This window comes from Stenella coeruleoalba (assembly GCF_951394435.1).
Source record: "Stenella coeruleoalba genome assembly, chromosome: 19".
NCBI lineage: Eukaryota > Metazoa > Chordata > Mammalia > Artiodactyla > Delphinidae > Stenella > Stenella coeruleoalba.
In genome coordinates, this window is record NC_137165.1 from 15,446,470 (window position 1) to 15,471,854 (window position 25,385).

The following is a 25,385-nucleotide window of genomic DNA, read 5'->3' on the forward strand; positions in this document are numbered from 1 at the left end:
TTGTTAAAGATCTCATCTGTCCTACATAATAGAGCCACAAAGCAGACCAGTCCACAGTAGTTTTATACAGTGTATCCCCAAAAAAGAATGATCCTTTTTGAGGTCACTCTTTTAAATCTGCCAAATGGGTCTAAGATCTGATATATCTGAAGAGAGCAGAAAACTACTTTCTATTTTTTTTTTTTTACTAGATGTATTTATTTATTTGTTTTTATTTTTGGCTGTGTTGGGTCTTTGTTCTGTGCGCAGGCTTTCTCTAGTTGCAGCGAGTGGTGCGCGGGCTTCTCATTGTCGTGGCTTCTCTTGTTGCAGAACACAGGCTCTAGAGCACAGGATCAGTATTTGTGGCACACGGGCTTAGTTGCTCCGCGGCATGTGGGAATCTTCCCGGGCCAGGGATCGAACCCGTGTCCCCTGCATTGGCAGGCAGATTCCCACCCACTGCGCCACCAGGGAAGCCCCCCCCAGAAAACTACTTATAACAAAGACTATTGGACTTCTAAAACATTTGGAACCTTGTAGCTACATTTTTAGTCCCTCAATTACTTTTTTTTTTGCGGTACACGGGCCTCTCACTGTTGTGGCCTCTCCCGTTGCGGAGCACAGGCTCCGGACGTGCAGGCTCAGCGGCCATGGCTCACAGGCCCAGCCGCTCCGCGGCATGTGGGATCTTCCCAGACCAGGGTATGAACCCGTGTCCCCTTCATCGGCAGGCGGACTCTCAACCACTGCGCCACCAAGGAAGCCCCCTCAGTTACTTTTTGATTACCAAATCTTCAGTGATTTAAAATTGTTCTTCATGGTACCTGAACATTCAGTGGCTTCTAATTAGCCCAAGATCTGACAGATGGATTAGGAAAGCTTCTAAAATCCTAAGACCTATTTATCTCCCAAATGTTAAAGAGTTCTAGTTTTCATCTGTACATGGTAGTGGGAACAAGGATAACAAGGATAATTGAAGTCAGTGGGGAACACCAAAACCTCACTGTTATTTCCAATTCCCACATACTTTGACTAAAAATTGTAACAAGGAACTAAATCGATTGGTTTTAATTTCACTTCGTTTCTCTGGTAAGGACATTTGTGAAGTGATTAGAAGGTGGGGAACAGGAGAGAAGAGGAATAAATATGCACAGGAACTGACTAAACTGCATCATCTCACCCTGAATATAAGAGTTTATTTCACCAAGCAGTCAGACTTCATGCCGTTGAAGACTTGTGCCCTGAATTAACTTGTTGACACTTTGGAGTACGTATGCTTGTCAAGTGATTCATGGTGGTGTTTAGCTGTGAAATTACCCATGAAAAGCTGTGAGCTGGGAGGGGAGCTTCTTTTCTTTACTTTAACTTGACCAATGTGTGTTGCCATTTCTCAATGTAGATCATTCGGCAGAACTGTCATGGACCTTTCCGTTTGTGTAGCACCTGGCTTTGTTGTCTTTTGTGTGTAATTCCATGAGGGTTCATGTATTCCCTGCTCTTGTATCCTTGGAAATAATTTTTGTGTTGTGCATAGAAAACTTATGAGTCACTCATTCAAATGGACCCTGCCCCCAACTGTCTCCACGTAACATGACTAATTTTTATGAAGGGCAAGTGCCTGTAGCCAAAAATAACTCGTTTGAAAGTGACCAAAGCTATAAACTTGGAAGTTGCTTTCCCATTGAGCTTAGATCTTAATACCTAAAAGGAGGTAGACATGATGAATATCAAATTCAGTCACTAACTTGTTTAATTTCAGACATGCTTCCCTGTGTCTCTGATGCCACCCCCCTCAAGAACTACCTTCTCCTTACCCCTTCCTCAAATGGTACTATTTTAGGACATATAAATAAATTTTAATAGTACTCTAAGCAGAAAAAACAATCCAGTTCTCCCCAGATTAGTCGCTAATCAACTAGAAATGCATTTGAGTATTTGTATCACTAAATTCATCCTATTATTTCATGATTATTGGTGTAGTCTTCTGTCTTGGGTTTTTCTCTTATTACAAAAATAATTCATGTTCGTTATAGAAAATTTAGGCAACTTCAGAAGACAATAAATGACATTTAATCAACACCAAGAGAGATAAGCACTATTATCTTTCATTATATAATATTGCCTCCTAGTTCTTTTTTACTTTTTTAATATGTATCTATGTACATATTTTTGAAAAAAAGGAAAATGTATTCAGCTTCAGATATAATTCTGTTTTCTCGAGAATGGACATGTTCTTTGCATTGTGAATATTTTTCTTATTTGGGAAAAAAACTTTCAAACTAGAGAATCCTGGAATTTAACTCTTATCCAACAAAATAAGTGCATGAACAGGTTGTCTAAACATCTTATTGTATTTCCCTTTGTTTGTACCACCATATCCTGTGTCCAAACCCCTGTCTCTTCTCCAGTGAGTCTGTGCTCTGCTGGCTTTCCCAGCAGTTGACACAGAAAAAGAGGTTTTATCCAAACTGTAAGTGGTGTTGTTAATTTTCTGCAAAGTCATTTCATCTTGTGCGTAGCTGCCATGCCTGGAGCGCAAGCAGATTGTGTGAACGGATGCAGCAGGATTTCTCCCCTCCCTTTGGAAGAATGCTCGGCTTAGTAGTGCACTGCACAGAGATGTTTATTTGGAAAGGTGTCCAGCCGATATGCAGAAGAAAAGTATAGAGCGTAGTTTAAAGAAAATCTGCAGCGAGAAGCCAGGATTGATTGGTTGGAAGCCAAGGTATTTCCAGAAAAAGCAGTTCTTCCACACCCTTAAGAGTGTACTACTTCTCTGAGCTGGAAGCCTTTGCCAACCAAATCTCGTATCAACAGCTCTCCTGGAGGCTGTCCGATTTGGCTGAGAAAATGCTAGATGTGAACAGAGAGCCTTTGCAGAAAGGCAGGCAGCATTCTTAGTTAAATTAGGGAAACACAGTAATATTGGACAGGCAACCGGTAATGTTGTTTGTGAATGAGAGAGAAGTCAGAATTTTACTGCTGATTGTATCTTTTTCAAGATTTGACATTACACATCCTTTTAAAGTAGAGTTTTGGTTTCAAAGAAAAATTGTCTCATATTCATGATTTTTGCCCCTCAACTGGAGATGTGTAGCATTAACTTTTTAGAAGAAAAAGTTATTGATCCTGTGCCTGGCTGCCACAGTAAAGTGACTCACAGCATTGAGGCTGTAGGTATGGTATCATAAAGATTTGGACAGGGATACCAATCCTTGAAGATTATCTCGAGTTGTATGATCTTTGCAGAACCCCCAGTACAGTCGTCCTTCTTTGCCATAGATGTGCTCTCCTCTTTTTGCTTGGAACTTTTGGACCCCAACAAGGTTATTTCCTAAGGATAACATTTTTTTTTTTTTTTTTTACTTCAGGCAATTTTAGTTTTCATCCCAATTTGGAACTTACAGAATTCTTCCCCTTTTTTTGGGAGGTGGGGGTGGAGTATAGCCGATTAACAATGTTGTGATAGTTTCAGGTGCACAGCAAAGCAACTCAGCCATACATATACATGTATCCATTCTCCCCCAGATTCCTACATAACTTTGAGCAGAGTTAGGCCCCTGTGCTATATAGTAGGTCCTTGTTGGGTATCCATCTTAAATGTAGCAGTGCGTACATATTGATCCCAAACTCCCTAACTATCCTTTCCCCCCACCCTTCCCCCCTGGTAAACCATAAGTTCGTCCTCTGTGAGTCTGTTTCTGTTTTGTAAATGAGTTCATTTGTATCATTTCTTTTTAGATTCCACTTATAAGGGATATCATATATTTCTCTTTCTCTTTCTGACTTACTTCACTCAGTATGACAATCTCTAGGTCCATCCATGTTGCTGCAAATGGCATTATTTCATCCTTTTAATGGCTGAATAATCTTCCATTGTATATATGCCACATCTTCTTTATCCACTCCTCTGTTGATGGACATTTAGGTTGCTTCCATGTCTTGGCTATTGTAAACAGTGCTGCAGTGAACACTGGGGTGCATGTACTAAGGATAACATTTTAAAAGAAATCAGTCACTTCAGTCTTTGGGCCAGAGTACAGTGTAGGTGAACCAGAGTGAAAGGTGGAAGTGAACTTATTTAAAAACTGTAGGAGCGGGGTGGTTAGGAATCTGCCTGCCAATGCAGGGGACATGGGTTCGATCCCTGGTCTGGGAAGATCCCACATGCCGCGGAGCAACTAAGCCCATGCACCACAACTACTGAAGCCTAGAGCCCGTGCTCCACAACAAGAGAAGCCACTGCAATGAGAAGCCCGCACACTGCAACGCAGAGTAGCCCCCACTTGCCGCAACTAGAGGAAGCCCACGCATAGCAACAAAGACCCAACGCAGCCAAAAATAAATAAATTAATTTTTTTAAATGTATTACAGTATAGTTTCAAGATTTCATTTTACACTTCCATACAATTAAAATATGCTCTGCATAATTACATAGAACTTATCGAAAACCCCCATGGAATTATGTCACTGCCTGAGAAGCATGGAGGAAAAAAAAAAGAGATTGAGTCTGTTGAGGACCCAAGGGGGCTAATATGCATGGCATTTGTATTGAGGACAGAAAAGTAATTACACCATGTTGATTCCAGTTCTTTCAGGTTGAACCTGAAACAGCCCTAAGCAGAGCCCAAGTCACTTTACATGGGCTTCACTGAGTCAGTAGCTGATGAGTTTAATTTATTTTGTTTCTGGATATGTGTCATTTCAGATTGTCAGTTTGAAGTTTCTCTGGACAGGTAGATGAAAACCATGGACTTTTACCATCACATCAGGGTTATTTCCATCTAGCTGTACAGAATTCCGCAGAGGATTTAGATTTCTAAATTAAGGAGTGAGGTGGTCACATTTCCCTGGCTCAACCCTTATTGCTTGGCTTCTGTCTCCTTGAAAGTCCTTTTTTTAAAAAAATAATTCTTGCCTCTTTCTTTGGTATGGGAGCCAGTTTTCTAAGTTTGAGCACAGAGTCTTTAGAACCTCTTATATTTTTTTTAAAGCAAGTCAGGTGAGCCCTGGTCTGTAGAAAAGATCAGTCATCCGTCACTTACTGACAGTTTTCCTAAATGTACTTCAACATAGCATCCTTGAGATCTCCAAGTTCGATGGCCAAATTACAGATCACTTGTAATACGAAGGTAGTGCTTACATAACACTTGACAGTTTTCAGAGTGCTTCATTTACTTATCTCATTTGATGATTTATTCAGCAAGCATTTGTTGATCCTCTTCGTTGTGCCAGGCATGAGGCTAGATATTTGTGCAGTCTGATCTAATTCCATAAGGAGGGAGTGATGACCATATCAAGATAGATACTCATAGAAGGCCAGTGGAATAAGGTTACAAAGGTAACCTCTGGATTAGACAATTAGAAGAGGTCATTAGCAAGTGTGATGAGGGCAGAAGCCACAGTGCTGTGGGTTGAGATACATGGGAAATGAGGAATTTTAGAAAGTATTAGATGAGGAATTTTAGAAAGTGAGTATTAGATTTCCTTTCAGGAAAAGGAAAAGGACAGTGTCCAGAGGAGGATTTAGGATGGAGAGAGGGTTTTCCATTTTAATATGAAAGAAACGTGAGGGAGGGGCGGGAGGTGTTGGCTTATAAACAATAGAAACTTATTACAGTTCTGGAGAGGCTGGAAGGCTTGAGACCAGTGTGCCTGCATGGTCGGGTGAGGGCCCTCTTCCAGGTCACAGACTTCTCTTTGTATTCTTACATGGCAAAAGGAATGGGGAGAAACTTTATATTTGTAGTTTGAGGGGAAGCTATCCATTAGATTCCTAGGACTAGGGTGGGAGGAGTGTTTCATTTTACAGATAAGGAAAGTGAAAACAGAGAGGTTAAGCAGTTTGCCCAAGGTCCCCCAGTCAGAGGGGGAGTTGGGACTTGAACCTGAGTCTTATAAAGCTAAATTCCACTTAATGCATTATTCTGAAATAGATAAATTCTTATTTTTAAATGTTTGCCTTTTCAAAAGACATGAACATATAGCTCAAAGATAGAAAATAGACCTGAAACATTGAAGAGTTGCTCACTTTTACGCTAAACAGAAATGCAAATTAAAATTACACCGAGATAACATTTCACGCCTATCAGTTGGGAAAAGATTCAAAAGCTTAACCACACATTTTGTTGGCAAGGCTATGGGGAAAGTGGCACTGTGATGTGGAGTGGGTCTGAGGAGATATTGCAAAGTGAAGAAAGCAAAGAACAATAAAAGCATGTGTAGTAAAGTACTTTTGTGTAATTCAGAAGTGGTAAGTATATATTTGCTTATATTTTTTTCAAAATACAACATAGGTAGAATAAGCCACAAACTAATAAAAACGATTACCCATGGGGATTGAGGAGATGGGGGTGGGAGTGAGACTTCAAGTTTACTTTTTAATAAACTTTTGACTTTCAATATTATAAAAGTCTTGTATAGGGCTTCCCTGGTGGTGCAGTGGTTGAGAGTCTGCCTGCCGATGCAGGGGACACGGGCTCGTGCCCCGGTCCGGGAAGATCCCACATGCCGCGGAGCGGCTGGGCCCGTGAGCCATGGTCGCTGAGCCTGCGCATCCGGAGCCTGTGTTCCGCAACGGGAGAGGCCACAACAGTGAGAGGCCCGCGTAACCGCCCCCCCCCCCCAAAAAAAATCTTGTATATTCAAAAAAATGGAAAACATGGAAGAAAAAACACACCCTAAAATTGAATATAAACAGGAGCAAATGAACCCAAATATGTGTCAAATTGATAACCTCACAGAAAGAAATTAATTCAAATAACTTAAGCATAATACTCTAATTGTACCCCTTAGTGGGATATAATAAGGGAAAAAAAAGAAATGCAAAGAAAATTTGAACTTAATATTTTTGTTATTGGTTTTGGTATTGGTGTAATAATGTTAAAACTATTTTGTAAGTAGAGTAAATGAGTTGTTGGGAACCAAATTTCTCACCGTGGAGTAAGGAGATATATAAACAGTGTGGGAGAGGCAAGAAAGAACCATGTGGTGTTGAATTAATTTCAGTTGAAGGTAAAAATATAAACTCAGTATTTTTTTAGAAATATTTCCTAGATCTGACCACTGAAAAGTTTTAGAAACAATGACACCCAGTAGTTAGGAGCATACCTAATTACTGCCCAGATCTTGGTTACAAAATATCATTCTTCACTAAAAGAAACCAGGGCTTCTTGGGGAACTGGCTGATTCTACTCACAAAGTGAATCCGGAACAACTTTCTGTACCACAAAGCATGGATGCGCTCAAAGACTAATGGAATCATATCAAAAGGAACCTGTTTGAAGAGATTCCCACTGGCCAAATTCCGGACAATCTGCATGTCCAAAAAAAAAGATGGTAATGGATTATAACTTTCTAAATACAAAAAGAGTTCAAGAGTCCATAGTGACACTTCAGTAAAGGGTGTGATGATTGATTAGGTGAGACTCTTTTACAGAAGAATGTCAGCTAACTTGCAGAAGGAAAGATGGAATTAGAAAATTACCATTTTGTAACCTCCAGTAGAATAATTCATTTGGGCAAGATCGGCAATTGATGCTGAAATCATAGGGCAAAAAGATTACTTTGCCTTTCACACGGCTTCAAAGATTACTATAGACTACTAATTAATTTCAAAGGAACCTTTACAATAGAGGGATGTGGCAGACACAAAGGTATCTACCAAGAATTCAAACTCAGCCTGACAAATAATGGGACAAACTGACATTATGTGCCTCATGATTTGATGCAGTACGAAGTACACAATATCTCCCTTGTAATATTCTTTTTTTATATAAACTTATTTATTTTATTTATTTTTGGCTGTGTTGGGTCTTCGTTGCTGTGCGCGGGCTTTTTCTAGTTGCAGTGAGCGGGGGCTACTCTTCGTTGTGGTGCGCGGGCTTCTCATTGCAGTGGCTTCTCTTGTTACGGAGCATGGGCTCTAGGGCACATGGGCTTCAGCAGTCGTGGCACACAGGCTCTAGAGCGCAGGCTCAGTAGTTGTGGCGCGCGGGCTTAGTTGCTCCGCGGCATGTGGGATCTTCCCAGACCAGGGTTTGAATCCGTGTCCCCTGCATTGGCAGGAGGATTCTTAACCACTGCGCCGCCAGGGAAGCCCTCCTTTGTCATATTCTTGCCAGGAATGTTTGACCTGAATCTAGTCATCAGGAAACAATCAGATAAATCCAGGTTGTGGGGAGCTCTCCAGTATTACAGACCTGTAGTCTACAAAAATGTCAGTATCATGAAAGACAAAATAACTAAAGGCACAGGGGTGGACTGTTCTAGATTAAAGACATGGCAACTAAATGCACAGTATGATTCTTGATTGAATGAATATAAAGGACATTTTGAGGGCAATTTTTAAAATTCAAATATAGATGATATGTTAGATTATTATTGTATTCATGTTATCTTTCTTGGTTGCAAAAATGGAATTATATAGGAGAATATTCTTGTTCTTAAATGATACATGATCAAGTATTGAAGTGTCATGATGCTGAAGTTACTTAAATGGTTCAGGTAAAAAAAAGTATGATGTATATTGAAAGAAAGGGAAGGACAGCAAGAAAGCAAATATGGCAAAATATTAACAATTGATGTATCTTGCAGATAATCTGTAGAGACATTTTCCTTTAAATTTTGCACATCATGTTTCTCTCATTTGTTTGACTATTTCACTCTCTCCCCCACAGACATACACACACACCGTACCATCCCAGTTTCTTAGATGCAACATAATGCACTAGAAAAAGTGGGGGTTTTAAAATGAAATCCAGTTTTAATTCATGATAATCCTACTTTGTTCATTTAAGAATACCTGCGAGGTGCCAGGCACTGTGCAGGAGTTTCCTTAGAGAACAAGAGACCTGGTTGCTGCCCTCAAGAAGCTTGTATTATAGTGGAGGAGAAAGGTAGTAAATAAGCACGTAAATAAATATACAAGTAAAAATAGTGATGCATGCTATTGATAAAATAGACTGCTATAAACAAGAGTGACAGACTACATTTAACTTAGATTGGAGAATGGTCAAAGAAACCTTTCCAGCAATGTGATCTTGAGCAGATATTATCTGAATTCTATAAGGGTTGGTTTTCATATCTCTAAAAAATGAAGGTAACTTTATTACTCTATCATTTGTGGAAACTGAATATGATAGCATATAAAGTACCTGGCACTGAGAGAGGAAACTTGGTAGATGTTATTGGCCTTCTTTTTAGAAACTGTTTCTTCCCTCACAGGACTCCTTTTCAAGTATTGTATTCGGTTCATTGGCTAATACTCTCTAACCTTGTCTTTTTGGTTCCACAGGGCTCGGAATGGAATGCCTCTAACTTAGAGGATTTACAGAACCGAGGGTAAGCACACAGAGCAATTGCTGACACCCCCATGTCACAGAAATCACTGTTTTATCTTTACATTTTCCCATCAGAGAGGTGTCAGTGAGTAACTTTAAGCTTAAGAGTTGCTTCCAGTTGATTCTTACTGGGTATAATTTAATAAAAATTAAAATGGCTATTCTCCCACTGTTTCATCCCCCCACCTCCGAAGAAAGATCAACTGTTTCAGTGGAAAGGCTTTCAAAAACAAATGTGCAAGCCTTTCATGCTGCTTAAAACCAAATCTAGTTATTGACTCCCTTTTTTTTTTTTTTTTTAAGAGCAGTTTAAGGTTCACAGCAAAATTGAGGGGAGGGTACAGAGTTCCCATATACTCCCTGCCCCACACATGCATAGTCTCCCCCGTTCTCAACATCCCCACCAGAGAGGTACATTTTTTACAACTGATGAACCTACATTGACACCTGGTAATCATCTGAAGATCATAGTTCACATTACAGTTCACTCTTAGTGCTGTACGTTCTATGGCTTTGGACAAATGTATAATGACCATGTGTCCATCACGATGGCATCATACAGAGTATTTTCAGTGCCCTAAAAATCCTCTGTGCTCTGTCCATTTATTCCCCACCCCCACCCCCTGGCAACCACTGATCTTTTTACTGTCTCTCTAGACTTTGGTGCCTATTTTTATGTAAGAGTACACAGAACTGCATATGCTGGGTTCACAGGTCTGTATTAAACATTTACTGAGCAACTTCTGTAGGCCAAGCACAGTGCTAGATGCTAGGGATCCAAAGAAAAATAAGACTCAGTTCCTATCCTTTTATAGTAAGGTGCATGAAGACTAAGTAGGTTATAAATATAAAAGAGACAGTGTAAAATTGAACAAGAAGACTGACCTTGTAGTAGGAAATGTGTTCCTAAGCGGCATGGTTATGAGTTTGATTGAAGCAACTGAGACCACAGTGAACATTCAGCAAGCAAAAAGCTGCCATTCTTCCCTTTTCACTTCTTAGCTAATGCCTAAATCTTTCATTGAACTCAGCCTTAGGAGGTCAGATCATTCCAATAAGAGAAGAGAAAATCATGTCTGGAAATTGGCCATTCTAACTCTTCATTTTGTACAGAGATAAGACCTACTGAGACTCAAGAGACAATGATGACTCCCTGACTGGTTGCTGGCTGCCTGTTTTCTCAGCTACAAGTCAGCCTTCTGGTTGTCTTTAACGTGATTAGATGCATACTTCCTACTTTTCCCTCAGAAGAAAGGAAGCCAAGTGATTATACAAAGAGTTCTTAGGGTGGGGGGGATGGAAATCTGGTTACTTAATATTAAGGTATGAAATTAAATAGAACTTGGAAAATTTAAGTTGATAAGGATTGAATCAGAAGTTCTTGAAAGCAGAGACCATATCTTAGTTTTGTGTGAAACATACCTAGCTCAGAGCCTTATATCAAAAGGGTGCCCGGTAAATGTGAAGGAATGGTAGAAAAATTGACAGAATGTGACCTGCAGGAAACTAGCACCTGATACAGTGTTTAATATGAAATCTGAGATTTGATAGAGCACGGCCTGCCAAATGCATTAGAATCGCTTCATGCATATATTCACTTTGACTTTTGACTTATATCCCCAGCTGGAGATGAGACCTATTTATCTCATTTACTACTTACAATGCTAAATTATAGAACACAGAAAAAAGACAAGTATGGTTAGATGCTCAGACATCTACTTAGATCTTGTTTCTTAAATTCACTGGTGCTTAAACTTTAACGGATGAAGAAGGATTTCCCAGGTGGCACAGTGGTTAAGAATCCACCTGCCAATGCAGGGGACATGGGTTCGAGCCCTGGTCCGGGAAGGTCCCACCTGCCGTGGAGCAACTAAACTAAGCCCGTGCACCACAACTACTGAGCCTGCGCTCTAGAGCCCACAAGCCACAACTGCTGAGCCTGCATGCCACAACTACTGAAACCCGTGCGCCTAGAGCCCATGCTCCGCAACGAGAAGCCACTGCAATGAGAAGCCCTTGCACCGCAACGAAGAGTATCCCCCGCTCGCCGCAACTAGAGAAAGCCCGTGCGCAGCAACGAAGACCCAATACAGCCAAAAATAAATAAATAAAAATTAAATAAATTTATTTTTTAAAAAAAACTTCAATGGATCAAGAATTATAGTTCAGAGATCTGTACACAAAACATGTGTATTGCCCCCTGTGGATGATATAAGGGATTTTTCAAGTGTAATTTTGACAATAAGGCCATTTTCTCCCAATCCACTTACTTTAGAACTCCAAGTAAAATGCTATTCCTTACAAAGCATTGTAAGGAATAGCTTACAATGAAGTGTAAGAATGACAAAGAAGTTTCGAGGAGTGCCATTTCCAATTGGTAGTGGCTGACTAGACTGCTAATGAAAAAGATTGGGAAACCTTGTCCTGCTATAATCCATTACTGAAGTATGGGATTGGGGATGGGAAGGTTGTTCATTTTTATTTTAAATGAGATAAGAGGAAGTGTGCTTGCCTTTTTTTTCTGACAGTTTTGAGATATAATTCACATATATCGTTCACCCTTTTAAAATGTGTACTTCAGTGGTTTTTAGTATATTCACAGAGTTGTGCAACAATCAATTCAGAACATTTTTTTCCAACCCAAAAGGAAAGCCTGTACCCTTTAGCAGTCACCCCCATTTCCCTTCCTCCCTTCAGCTCCTAGAAACTACTAGCCTACTTTCTGTCTCTATAGATTTGCCTATTCTGGACATCTCATTTGTATGAAATTATACAATATGTAGTCCTTTAAGCATGGTTTATTTCACTTAACATTGTATTTTCAAGGTTTATCAATGTTGTACCATGTATTAGTACTTCATTCCTTTTTTATTGCCAAATAGTATTCCATTATATGGAGATATATATACTCACCACATTTTATTTGCCCATTCATCATTTGATGGGCCTTTGGGTTGTTTCCACTTTTTGGCTATTATGAATACTCTTACGACCATTCATGTATGAATCTTTGGGTAGACATATGTTGTCATTTCTCTTCAGTTTATGCCTAGGAGAGGACTTACGGGGTCATATGGTGGTAACCTTTTGGGGAACTGCTGGAGTGTTTTCTACAGGTGCATGTTGCTTGCTTTTTCTTAATTTTTTTTTTTTTTTTTTGGCCGCACCACACGGCATGTGGGATCCTAGTTCCCTGACCAGGGAATCGAACCCTCACCCCCTGCAGTGGAAGCGCCGCGTCTTAACCACTGGACCGACAGGGAAGCCCAGCTTGCTTTCTAAATTAAAAAGAAAAAATCCTTTCTAGTAATGAACTTTGATGCTAAGTTAAAACAGATTCAAACCATGTCCCAGAAAAATTTTGGTTGCTTGACCTTAACCACAGAATTGGTTAGCTTGGCTCTCCCTTTTTGTAGTCATTTCTCTGACTTCAGTGATTGGGTTTGTAGAACCCCACGTGTGGTTCTAAGAAGGAAGCAGCTTCTTTTTTTTTTTTTTTTTTTTCCGGCACGCGGGCCTTCCACCGCTGTGGCCTCTCCCGTCGCGGAGCACAGGCTCCGGACGTGCAGGCCCAGCGGCCACAGCCCATGGGCCCAGCCGCTCCGCGGCACGCGGGATCTTCCCGGACCGGGGCACGAACCCGCGTCCCCTGCATCGGCAGGCAGACCCTCAACCACTGCGCCACCAGGGAAGCCAGGAAGCAGCTTCTGCAGAGGGAAATGAGTGAGTCTGTGCTGTGCTGTTGGAGTTGACAACAGTGGTGTCTAAGTCCATACAGCACTGAGAAAAGGTAATCCTTTGGCAGATTAAACCGAAGCATTTATTGAGATTGCACAGTAAGAGAGATAGCAAAAGAAATTTTTGATACAGAAACCATTTTCTGCAAGCCTGGGAGAACTCTCAGACACATCTGCTGCCATAGCAGCCAGGAATGCAGCCTAGAGAGTTAAGAGAGCTTTAAGTCCAACTTTCCTCTGACCCTACCAGCCTGGCCTCACTTGCCTTCATGTAGTTTAAGGAGAGTAATAGAGCAAAAACTGACAACCTGGCATTTAGAAAGGTAGGAGGGAATGTTTCCTTCTATTTTTTTTTCTTAAGGTACATATTAATAGTCTGATTTAATACAGATGACTTCCAAAAAATTTTATTGCTGGTAATTTTAGTGACTGCAGAGAAATTGTCAGATCATGGGCCTCGAGTTGATTCTTTGGAGTAAAATGCAAGGCATATTTTCAAAAGACTCTGAAAGATGAGATTGTATAACTAAACACAAACTGAAAATGGAATATAGATGTTGAACTTGGTAGACAGCTTTTCTCTCAGTAACTCCCTGATACCCAGGTATGTGCAGGACCCTGTTATACAATTTCTGTATTAAATAAGGATAGCCTCTTAGGGTTTTTTTTTTTTTAGCTTTCTTCAATATTTTAGTATTTAATTTCAGCCTCAGGAATAAACAAGTTTGTTTTTTATTTATTTATTTTCATTTTTGGCTGCATTGGGTCTTCGTTGCTGTGCACGGGCTTTCTCTAGTTGTGGTGAGCGGGGGCTACTCTTGGTTGCGGTGCGTGGGCTTCTCATTGCGGTGGCTTCTCTTGTTGTGGAGCACGGGCTCTAGGCACGTGGGCTTCAGTAGTTGCAGCACTCGGGCTCAGTAGTTGTGGCTTGTGGGCTCTAGAGCGCAGGCTCAGTAGTTGTGGCGCATGGGCTTAGTTGCTCCGCGGCATGCGGGCTCAGACCAGGGCTCAAACCCGTGTCCCCTGCATTGGCAGGCAGGTTCTTAACCACTGCACCACCAGGGAAGCCCAGAAGTAAGCAAGTTTTAAATAAGAAAAATTCCAGTGCTGGGAATTGGATTTCGCCTGAGTAGTAGGGCTCATAATCTCCCTTGGTTTCCTCACAGGGTGCGATATATCTTGAATGTCACTCGAGAGATAGATAACTTCTTCCCAGGAGTCTTTGAGTATCACAACATTCGGGTATATGATGAAGAGGCAACGGATCTCCTGGCTTACTGGAATGACACTTACAAATTCATCTCTAAAGCAAAGTGAGTAATGGTCCCACACACACGTTCTGACCCCTCTTCCTTGTGCACCACACATGGTTGGGGTCTGAAAGCTGTAGATAACTTACTGATGATACTCAGAGGAAAGGAAGTAGAGAAAAAAGGAGACTGAGCTCTCAATACTAGGAAAAAGATGACTAGTGACTTAGTACTTTTGCTTTAAGTAGATGAAGCCCCTGGAAGATGATCTCATGTTGGCTATTTCCGTTGAGCACAAAATTAGAGAAAATAAACTCAAGCTGCAGTGAAAGAAATAGAAATGAGAGAAGGAAGAAATTCTGAAATAGAGGAGAAATTCTGAATGAGAAAAGGAAGAATTTTAAGTTACCAATAGGGACACTTGAAAGTTACAGAATAGAAATTATTCCAGACAGGTGGAACACTTGATCCTGCTCTCTGAAGACAAGGAGAGAAACAGTACACTTTGGAAATTTTTCCCCATTCTTTTACTTTACTTTTATGCTACTCAAAATAGTGAAATATTTCCTCTGGCCCTTCTGTTGTTATCTTCCTTAAATTAATTGGTCCTTTTAGTGAAACAATTCCATAGTATTAATTTAGTGTTTAGTATTAGTATTAATATATCAACACTGATTTTTTAAGTCCCTGGGGATTTTTGTGCCAGTCCTATTTGTCCCTGCAGTAGAAAAAACCATCAGTAAGCATGTTGGCCACATTCCCTCTGCAGGTGGGGTGACACTCAGAAGACCCAGGCCCTCAGCAGTGAAAGCGTGGAGTCCTAACCACTGGACCGCCAGGGAATTCCCACTTTTGTTTTTAAAGTCCTCCTTCAAGAATGATACCACACTTCACTTAAGGACCTACATGGTCAGGAAATGCTTCCTCTTAGTTGTCCTGAATCCCCATACTCCAGCTCTGAGCCCATTTTCTCAGTCTCTAACCAGTACCTGAGAGACTGTTTTATACTGTTGAAGCTTCTGCCACTCATGGCATGCTTCCTATGTGCCATGTACTTTACACATATTCTCTCCGGTACGTTCCAAAACCCAGAGAGGCATATGCTGTCTTCCTTCTGTACAGAAGAGGACAGACTGCAGAGATGAGTTTCAGAGATATTAACTAGTGGTTGAGACAGGACTTGAACCTAAGATCATGTCTCATTTCAGTCCATCAAGTATATGGGAATAGTCTAGTTCCTTAAGGAAAGGGGACTGGAAAAGACTAGGCAAGTTGTCAGGGTTACAGCCAAAGAGCTAGAGATCAAGGCAAGGCCCCAGTCCTAGTGAAGAGAAAGACTTGATTTCAGCAGGGCTGGGGTTACAGGGAGACAACGTGAGGCGCCCACATTACATTTACTGAGAGGCATGCACTCTCCATGTCCTGCAAGTATAGGTCAGCGTCTCAGAGTGAGTGCCTCCCGTTAAGTGGCACCCTGGGCACCTCATGTGTTTCACCCTAATCAGGGCCCTGGCGGTCCAGTGGTTAGGACTCCACACTTTCAGGGCCATTCTAGTTTAGCATTCCTAATGTGATGCTGGGCTTAATTTGGACAATCTAGCACTTGAAGTGAGGGGGTGGGGTGGGCAATGAACCTGAAAGGTGACATTGGGCTAGGTGAGAACTAACTGCAGATCCTTCATTACCTGAGTTAGAAGCCATCCACTGAAAAAGCCCAGTTCAAAATGAAGAAATGTTTTCATAGGAGTGGATTTCATAATTGTATTTTTCTTAAGATTGTCCAAGTTTGAGCACCTTCTGTGCCTGCAGGCATAGACCTGAAATTCGATGTACTAAAGTCAGAGCTTGATGGGAAAATACAGAGCACATGTCTGAACTTCCATCTGCGTCACTGTGACTCGGCTTCCCAACTGGAGTCTAAGTGAAAACTCTGTGGTGCCATAAGCAAAACAAACATGTCCTAGTCATTTGGAATCACCTAAGCTTACAGAGACGCATGTGCGCACCAGCCATAGGACACTAAGATTGTACCTTTCTTTTGAGACTGTTTCACTTATTCCAGACCTTTCTCTCCATTCCCATAGCTTATCTGGCTGGCCCTCTCATGTTGGCACTTAACCTTATGCCTCCTTGCATTGGTGCTTAACTCATTCATGTGCGTCTGTCTCCCGCAGAAGGATTATAAGCTTCTGGAAGGAAGCTTGTCTCCTGTAATAGAGTGAGTGAGTGGATGAATAGGTTTCCCCTGTTAGGCTGACGTGTGCATTTTTTAATTTATTGGAATAACCACTTGGGAAGGATTCCAGCCCATGTACACTAGTGATAAGAGTAAATGTTCTTTTTTCCAGATTTTAAAATGTTGTTCCTACTTACAACTGACAGACGTAATCAGGAGAACCATAAGTTTGTTCATACATTTAGCAAATATTTGAAGGCTTACTCTGGGCCAGACACTGTGTTATTAGCAGAATTAGCATAGCTGAGTAATGCTCAGATCCAAGGTAATGAGCTCTGGCATAAGACTGAGGAGTTTTGTTTGTTAGTGTCACTTTATGGTGACTTTGTTTTCTCTTTCTCTTTCTTCCACCCCATAAAAAAAACAAAAACAGCTAATTATTCATTCCACCCTCCTTGCTGAGAAAGCCATGTGGTACATCACATGGTCCCATCCAGCTCCACAGGTTATATAGCCAGTCCCTAGACAGAACACGGGTTGTGAAAAGTGTTGTGAAAAGTAATATCCAGGGCTACATCTGAGTAAAGAGGAGAGTTAGTTTCATTTGGTTTGTACTTTCCTCCCGGGACAGAACTCTTACTGGAACTGGAACTGGAAGCAACTCACAACATTTGGGTAAATTAGATGAATCACTGCCACACCTGTAATTCAATAGCATGCCAGCCGTCAACGTGCCCCTGGGGCTGAGAGGACTGGCCTCCAGCCACACACAAAATGGGCTCCAGTCTCTAAATAGAAAATTTTCCTTCTGTGCTCTGTGACCAACTGTCATTGCAATTACCTTTTTGAATTTTAATTGTCTACTTCTCCCAATGAGTCCTACCCTTTAGGGAAAAACTGTTACTTATTTTTGCATCCCAGACCTTGCACATTGTCTTAAACATGGTAAATGCCTGATAAATGTTTGCTGAATGAACTAGAGAGGCTTAATATTAACACTGAATATCGTTTAAGTGCACCAGAGTTGCCCCACACATTTGATTAGAGGTGCACACAAGTGCACTAAGGTGGGGTGAATTACAAAGCAAGAAAATGGAAAGGCCAGACAGGAGACGTGGACACATTTAGAACCTAGCTCTTAAAGTGTACTCACTATTGTGTTTTCCTCCTTACCTCAATCCCCCAAACTAGGAAACACGGATCTAAATGCCTTGTGCACTGCAAAATGGGGGTGAGTCGCTCAGCCTCCACTGTGATTGCCTATGCGATGAAGGAGTATGGCTGGAATCTGGACCGAGCCTATGACTACGTGAAGGAAAGACGAACAGTGACCAAGCCCAACCCCAGCTTCATGAGACAGCTAGAAGAGTACCAGGGGATCTTGCTGGCAAGGTGAGTCCTTAATTGACTTTCTCAGATTTTCCCTCCTTTATGCTCCCCAGGGCACAGTGAAATGTCCTCTGCAGCTAGTTCTCACCTAATTTAAGTGTGTGATAGGATTTGAAAATTGAAACCTCTATCCATCTAGTTTTTAAAAATTAAGTACCAGTATTTAAGATCAGCATGGAAGATTAGGCATTTAATCTAAACTAAAGACATTAAACTAAAGGGTGGAAATACTGTTCCCTTATTTCAGATCTCAATTAGGTGCAGGTTTTTTTTCTTTTTTTGCGGTACGCGGGCCTCTCACTGTTGTGGCCTCTCCCGTCGCGGAGCACAGGCTCCGGACGCGCAGGCTCAGCGGCCATGGCTCACGGGCCCAGCCGCTCCGCAGCATGTGGGATCTTCCCAGAATGGGGCACGAACCCGTGTCCCCTGCATCGGCAGGCGGACTCTCAAACACTGCGCCACCAGGGAAGCCCTAGGTGCAGATTTTAATAAATACTTCTCAACAGCTTCTAAGGCCAGATGCAGCTGCCTTATCAAAATGGATACTGATTGCTTCCAGAGTAGTGCTAGCTGAAATTCTTAGAAAATTTTTGGCCCTTTTTTTTGGGGGGGTGCCGCATGGCATGTGGGATCTTAGTTCCCCAACCAGGGATCAAACCCGCACCCCCTGCAGTGGAGGTGCAGAGTCTTAACCACTGGACTGCCAGGGAAGTCCCTGGCCCATTCTCTTAAAACAAGTACCTGCTGCTGCTTTGGGCATTTTTTTTTTTTTTTTCAGTGCTTGAACCTTCAACAGTAATTCTGGTCATGTGACAAATCTGTAGAACTGGGATATATATAACCCATTTGAGGTATGAAGGGGCTTCCCAGAAATAGCTCACTTGTTTTTTAAGATCTTTTAATCTGATTTTATATATATATGTTTTGCAGAAATGCAGAAAATTACAAAGGGAGAAATCATTTAGAAACTCAATAACCACAGACAGCAGTTGACATTATCTTATCTCTTATCACATATATTGATGGATTTTTTTTTTTTTCCACAAAACCTGTTCTTCAGCCTTACTTCTTCACCCAGTATTAGGTCTTTTTTTTTTTTTAAACTGTGGCAGCATTTATTGAGCACTTACACTGCACTTAACTGCCACTGTTCCTTTTTTCCCCCTAGCTTTATTGAGATACAGTTGATGTACAACATTGCATAAGTTTAAGGTGTCCAGTGTATTGATTTCATACATTTACCTATTGCAAACTGATTAACACTGTAGCATTAGCTAACACCTCCAACCCCTGACATAACTGCCGTTTCTTTTTTGTGGTAAGACTATCTAAGATCTCTCTTAGCAACATTCAAGTATATGATTCAGTATTATTAGCTATAATTGCCATGCTGTACATTAAATCCCCAGAACTTTATAATCTCATAACTGGAAATTTGTACCCTTTGACCAACATCTCCCCATTTCCCTCAACAACCCCACCCATGCCCTGGTAACCACCACTCTACTCTGTTTCTCCGAGTTTGGCATTTTTAGATTCCATGTATAAGAGATACCACCATAGAGTATTTGTCTTTCTCTGTCTACCCAGTACTAGGTCTTGAACATCTTCCTATATCAATAAGAACTGGCTGTTTCAACAATAATTTGGTAATTGGTTATAAAATGAGTAATTTCACTACATTATTTTTATTACCCTTTGGTGGTGAAAGCCACCTTCAGCTGATCTCAGGAAAAAGACTCAGTTTACTCTCTTAGTAAACTGAATTCAAGGATCAACTTCCTGAGATGCTACATGCTGTGGAGTACCATATTTTGCTTTGTTTTTCCATGTAGGCACATTCTAGGTGGTTTTGTTAGGGTGAAGGCACTGCTGCCTAGAAGCAGTCGGGGCTGATGCCAGAGTTTGACTCCAGTGAGTCTCATGACTTGGTCTCGACTCTTGAATCTGGGCTGTGTTTCCCCTGAACAAAATGGTAAATAGCCTTCCAGCCTAACCAGGCAGAGTGACCACCCTCCCACCGCCGAAGTATTGTGAAAATGTGGCCACAGCATAGCATTACGGTTTCCACTAAAAAACCCCTCCCATTTACTCAGTACTTGGCATGATTTCATCTGAGCCATTCTCTTAGGAGGCTGGGAGGATACTGAAGTCTCCTCCACTTAAAAAGAATTTGTAGGTCTTTGGGGCCAGATTTTGACGACATTTTTAGATTACATCAGAAGGTAGGACAGAGAAGTTCTTTTTGGCACAAGAAAGAGGCATCTGAGGGTTGGATGAGACACAAATATTGTATATTCCCAGACGCACACATGACGGATATTAGGCAGTGTCCTCACGTGACCCGTTGAGAGGAAGGATACTGTGTGTCCTGCCAATTTCAGTATTTTTTCTGGAATCCCAGGCAAGCTGTTGGGTTGGGGTGGTGTTTTTTTTTTTGTTTTTTTTTTAGCGTATGTAGTTTTTCTTAGATGTTAAAGGTATTTCAGAAAAATCTTAGATGAGGATAAGAAGGGCAACATAAACCCACAAGTCACCCTGCCTCTTCCCTTTCCCTTTTGGTTCCATCCTGCCTTCCTGGTCTTGATTCACGGAGGGAGGGGCAAGCCCTGGGGAGTAAGAAAACCACAGAATCTGAGTCAGTAGATGTGGTTTCCGTTCCTGGTTCACCCCCTTGCTGCAACTTTGAGAAGTTTGCACAGTTCTGATCCTCACCTGACCCCATCTATAAAATGAAAATCAAGAGACCTAGCTCACAGGGTTATTGTAAATAAAAGTGTATATAATGTATATTATGCACCGTTAAGGGTTATTCAGAAGTGGTTCTCATGAAGCCCCTCCTGCAAGGGTACCCAGAGAACACACACGCATGTGCCATTCAGTTCCTCTAGCCACTGCCTTCCGCCACCAACAGACACACTAACTGTGTTAGAAACTGGAATGGAAGTGTCCTGGAATTTTCTGTATTGTGATGTTTCCTGAATTTTAAGAACTAAAATCTAGTGCTGGGGGTGTCACTTAGGCTGCTTTCAGCTGCAAGTAATAGAACATCTTCATCAACTGGGATTTCAGCAAGAAGCAGCACACGCAGATTATATGGGGAAGACTTTATAAAGGGACTGTTTACAAAGGTGTAGGACTGTAGTGGAATCAAGGAACTTATATCAGCAGGGCTGTTTGGTAATAGCTCCTGGGCCCAGAGAGGGATGGCGCAGTTACTAGAACCTGGACGGAGACTCCTGGAGAAAAGGCGCCTTCAGAGAGGAGCAGTAGCCTTCAGTCAGGGGACCCAGCCAGCCAGAGTGGCCCTGCGGGGAAGGAGCTACAGGACTAGAGGCCTGCCTTCACTCTCCTCCCTCCAGTCTCCTGCTGGGGCTCCCCATTAGCCAAACCCTGTGGAAGTCCGAAGACAAGGGGACCAGTGGAGGTGGTTCATACGTCAGCCTCCAGGGCAGAGAGCAGGGTAGAAAGGCTGAAGAGTGCATCGGCAGGAACCAGCACCCAGCTGTAGGTAGTTAAAAAGTTGGACCATTTACCTTCTTTTGTAGCAAGAAGCACCGAAGAAGACTGTAATGGGCTCGGGGATGTAATCAGGGACTTTGGTGCTCTCATCTTCCTGCCCTACTTTGTGTTCTCCCTTGCTTAGTTAATAGCTTGGTCCTTGAATTTGCCTCATGATTGCCAGATATCTGCCACATGTCTAGGCATCTACGTGTAAATTCCACCGCGTCTGGCCGAAAGAATGGGCATCTCAATTAGAGGAGAAGACTTTTCCCAGAAGCTCCCCACTAGACTGCCACCCACCCACCCCACCCCCACAGGACCACTGACCAGGACTGGGTCATATTCTTAAAACCAAGCACTGGGTAGGCAAATAGAATTTTCTGGACTGGTTAAAACAAATTCACATTCACTCTCTGGTGCTAGGGAAGTGCCACATTCCCTGAAACTGTGGGGCAGTGAACAGTCAAACCAAATCAGGCCTCTGCCAGTAAGGAAAGAGAGTAGGAATGCCTCTTGGGTATATAGCTGTTAGGGTCTGCAATCTATGATGTGTTGTCAAGAAACAGCACTTGTAGGCTACCTGCCAGGCTGACTGCCGAGTAGATTGGGCCTCTCAGACTCTTGCCCAGCCCTAGAGTACTGCTCCAGGGTCTGTCTGCTTAGAAGAGCAAAGAAGGAGAAGCCCCAGATTCCTGTGACGGTCTGAAGCTCTGTCAAGCCTTGCAGCTTAGGTCACCAAGAGAGGAAAGGCCTTGGAAAAATCCCACTCATTGTATTTGCAAAGAAATTCCATTTCCTCTCCAGGTGCTTAGATATCTTGTATTTCATATCTTCTCCCAGAAGGCACATGGTGGTTTTCCCAAAGAGATAGAGCTCTGATCCTAGCATTGTCAAGCACCATTGGTTGTCCAGAGTGGCACTGGGTGCTTAACGTGAGGTGGCAGCCCTCTGTTTGAGGGTATTAGCTTGGTACTTTGACCTCTTGGTGGAAGAGAAGTTTAACAAAGTGACTCTAGGCCCCTGTAGTGATTTATGAATTGGTTACAGTCTCTTAATCAGAATGTGAGAGGGTGGACCAAACAGTGACAGTCCCTCTGAAATACAAGAGACTTTTTGCATCTTTTAGTATGTCTTTAAGCCTCAGGGAGACTAATATTTAATAGTCTCCTTTAGACCTAAAAGTGAGGGTATCATAAAGGCACTGATACTGTTCATATCTAATTTTATTTTTTCTGTTTTTATAGCCGGGGGATGGGAGTGAGGGCAGGAGGAGGGGTGTGTGTGCGTGTGTGTGTGTGTGTGTGTGTGTGCATGTGTGCGTGTTGAAACCCTCCATTAAACTACCAGCAACCCTGTTTGTTATTCTGGAGTTGGATCGTTTAGATATCTGGCAGATTTATGTTCCATTAGACAAGTTCAGATTTCATGCATCTGCGAGGTGGACCATGTGTCTGAGATATTAGGTTCCAGTGTATAAGGGGCAAGGAAGAAAAACTGGGTGGTGGCCAGGGAGAGTTCGTGACACATGTCCTCATAGATGTTAGTTTTGATTGTTTGAACGTCCCTGTCACCAGGGCCAGAGGAGACAGAGCTGTCTTTCACCCTGGCTTTGCTGGTGAAGACATTGAAGTCTAGTTAGCTGGTACATAATGGTCAGCCAGCAGGAGGGAACCCGAGAATGAGAGGACATGGATTCCTGGTCAGGTGACAGCCAATCACAAGTAAGGTTTAAAGGATTTTCTTAACAGCTTTTCAGTGAAATAATCTTCAAGTATTTAGGACCACGCACAGTGCATGAAAATGCTCAATTGTTGATGCTTCTTCTCTTCCTTCTCCTCTTCTCTACAGGCTGCCTAATGCCCTAAGAAGTAACCATAAATAGTCTGATTTTACTGCAACTGATACTCCATTTTTAGCAGTATTTTCCTCTATATAATTTTCTCAGAGTTGGTACTTTACCAAACATATAACAATAAGAAAGAAAGTGGAGGCAAGAGAATGGGACATCATGTGCATCCTGTCATTTAGCTTTCCTTCTTGCTCATTTACTAAGTAAAAGGGCAAATTCTTACCCAGAACGGCCCAGTCATCTCACGTGTGTCAGTGTGTTTATGTGAATCCAAATTCAGGTCAGAGGCCACGAACCTGAGACTTGTTTGCATCATCCAGGCCACAAACCAGCTCTGAAGTTCTTTCTGGCACTTGCTGCCTACCTGGAATAGGTCGCGGGAGTCAGCTGAATATAAACATTAACAGTTTAAAATAACAGATATGATCTAATGTCTTACACCTATTCCTACCAGTGACGGAGCATTAGAATAAACTGGCTTGAGAAAGGGCTTCATTGGGAGACAGTTTGGTGAAACCAAGTAAAACTCATGATGCACGTAGGCCTTGTGACCCACCTTTTTTCCCCTCCTGTATTTAACACCTTTGTGAAACCAAAGTGTGCACCAGGCACAAGAATGTCCGTGGCAGTGTTGTTCGTAATAGCTAAAACTGCTTATCAGCAGAGTGGATGAATAATAAATTGTGGCATATTCACTACACTCTATGAAATTACAGCTACACACATCGATGAGTCTTAAAACATGTTAGGCATAAAAAGTTGTAGAAGAATACATACAGTATGATTTCATTTATGTAAAATTCAAAACATACAAACTAAGCTATATATTGTTGGAACAAAACATGCGATGACACAATAAGGAAAAGGGAGGGAATGATAAGCACAAAATTCAGGTGATTGGCTACTAACCCCTGCACTGGGAGGAGAAGGGGGAATCAGGAAGGGCCACATGGAATAGCAGTGCTTTACAGGCTGTGGTAATGAGTATCATGACTATGTCAGAGAGCCGCCTGCCACTCTCCCTGCAGGTTTTACTGCAAAAATGAAAAAGGCAGCAGAATCAGACTTATTTTTGGATTGGGATTTTTCTTTCTCCTTTACAAGAGGTGTCAGTTTAATTCCAGAGCCCTGACCCAATACTTTCTGATGAATATCTTCCCCAAGAAGAGAAGGAAATCCCTGCTGGGTAAAGCAGCTATGATGTCAGCTACTTTCTCTGAGACTTGCACTGTTGGTGCCTATTAGCATAACATCAGTCTCTCGTTCCCTCTCAATTTATTAGTGATTTACAGGCAGTTTTTTTTTTTTTTTTTTTTTTTTTTTTTTTTGCGGTACGCGGGCCTCTCACTGTTGTGGCCTCTCCCGCTGCTGAGCAACAGGCTCCAGACGCACAGGCTCAGCGGCCATGGCTCACAGGCCCAGCCGCTCCGCGGCATGTGGGATCCTCCCGGACCGGGGCACGAACCCGCGTCCCCTGCATCGGCAGGCGGACTCTCAACCACTGCGCCACCAGGGAAGCCCCAGGCAGTTTTTTTAAAACATACTTTGGAGGGTTCTCGGGATCATGAAAATTTCCCGTTTGCCTGTTGTCTGATGAGATAAGCTGTTCTTTACTATTAGGGTGAGAACAGCTACTCCCTGAGATATCTTCCCAGTGATTTGCATCACAGGACTTGTCCTGCCTTGGTGGGTGGCTGAGAGGACTTGGTGCAGGTTTGAACATCCTCATGATAGGTGAGGGATGGAAACTGGAGAACACAGTCCTATTTAGGTCAGGGAACAGGGTGTCAGACGAAAAAGAAGAAGCTTTAAGGGGAGCGCATTGGCACCCGTTGGTCACAAAGTATAGTTCGGGCCCACCTATCCAACCAGTCAGCTTGCCCCTCCCCACAGCCACTCACTCGTTTGGGGTGTGTGATACGTTGTCTCCTCCTAGGGGTGGCTGGAGTTCGTGCAGCTTGGAAAGGGGGAAAACCCCACCTTACACCCAGCTACTTGATTATAGCTTGTCTTCATAAACAAATTGACCTGCGCCCTACCCAGAAAAGCACCCTTCTGCTGGGCAGGCCTGAGTCAGAGAGAGCCCCACCCAAGCAGCAGGCAGGCGGGGGGGAGCTGAGAGCAGGTGCAGAGTTGAGCACAAACAGGGGTTCACAT

General features: G+C 42.3%; 1 protein-coding gene across 3 annotated transcripts in view; it reads left to right on the plus strand.

The window, feature by feature from the left end:
• SSH2 (slingshot protein phosphatase 2) overlaps positions 1–25,385 on the plus strand; it is a 245,434-nt gene that overhangs the window by 208,227 nt on the left and 11,822 nt on the right. For all 3 annotated transcript variants that reach the window (XM_079904135.1, XM_079904134.1, XM_079904133.1), the window contains 3 exons: positions 9,278–9,324; positions 14,227–14,373; positions 17,678–17,878. In XM_079904135.1, coding sequence (XP_079760261.1) covers positions 9,278–9,324; positions 14,227–14,373; positions 17,678–17,878 — 395 coding nt within the window. The remainder of the gene's footprint in view (positions 1–9,277; positions 9,325–14,226; positions 14,374–17,677; positions 17,879–25,385) is intronic.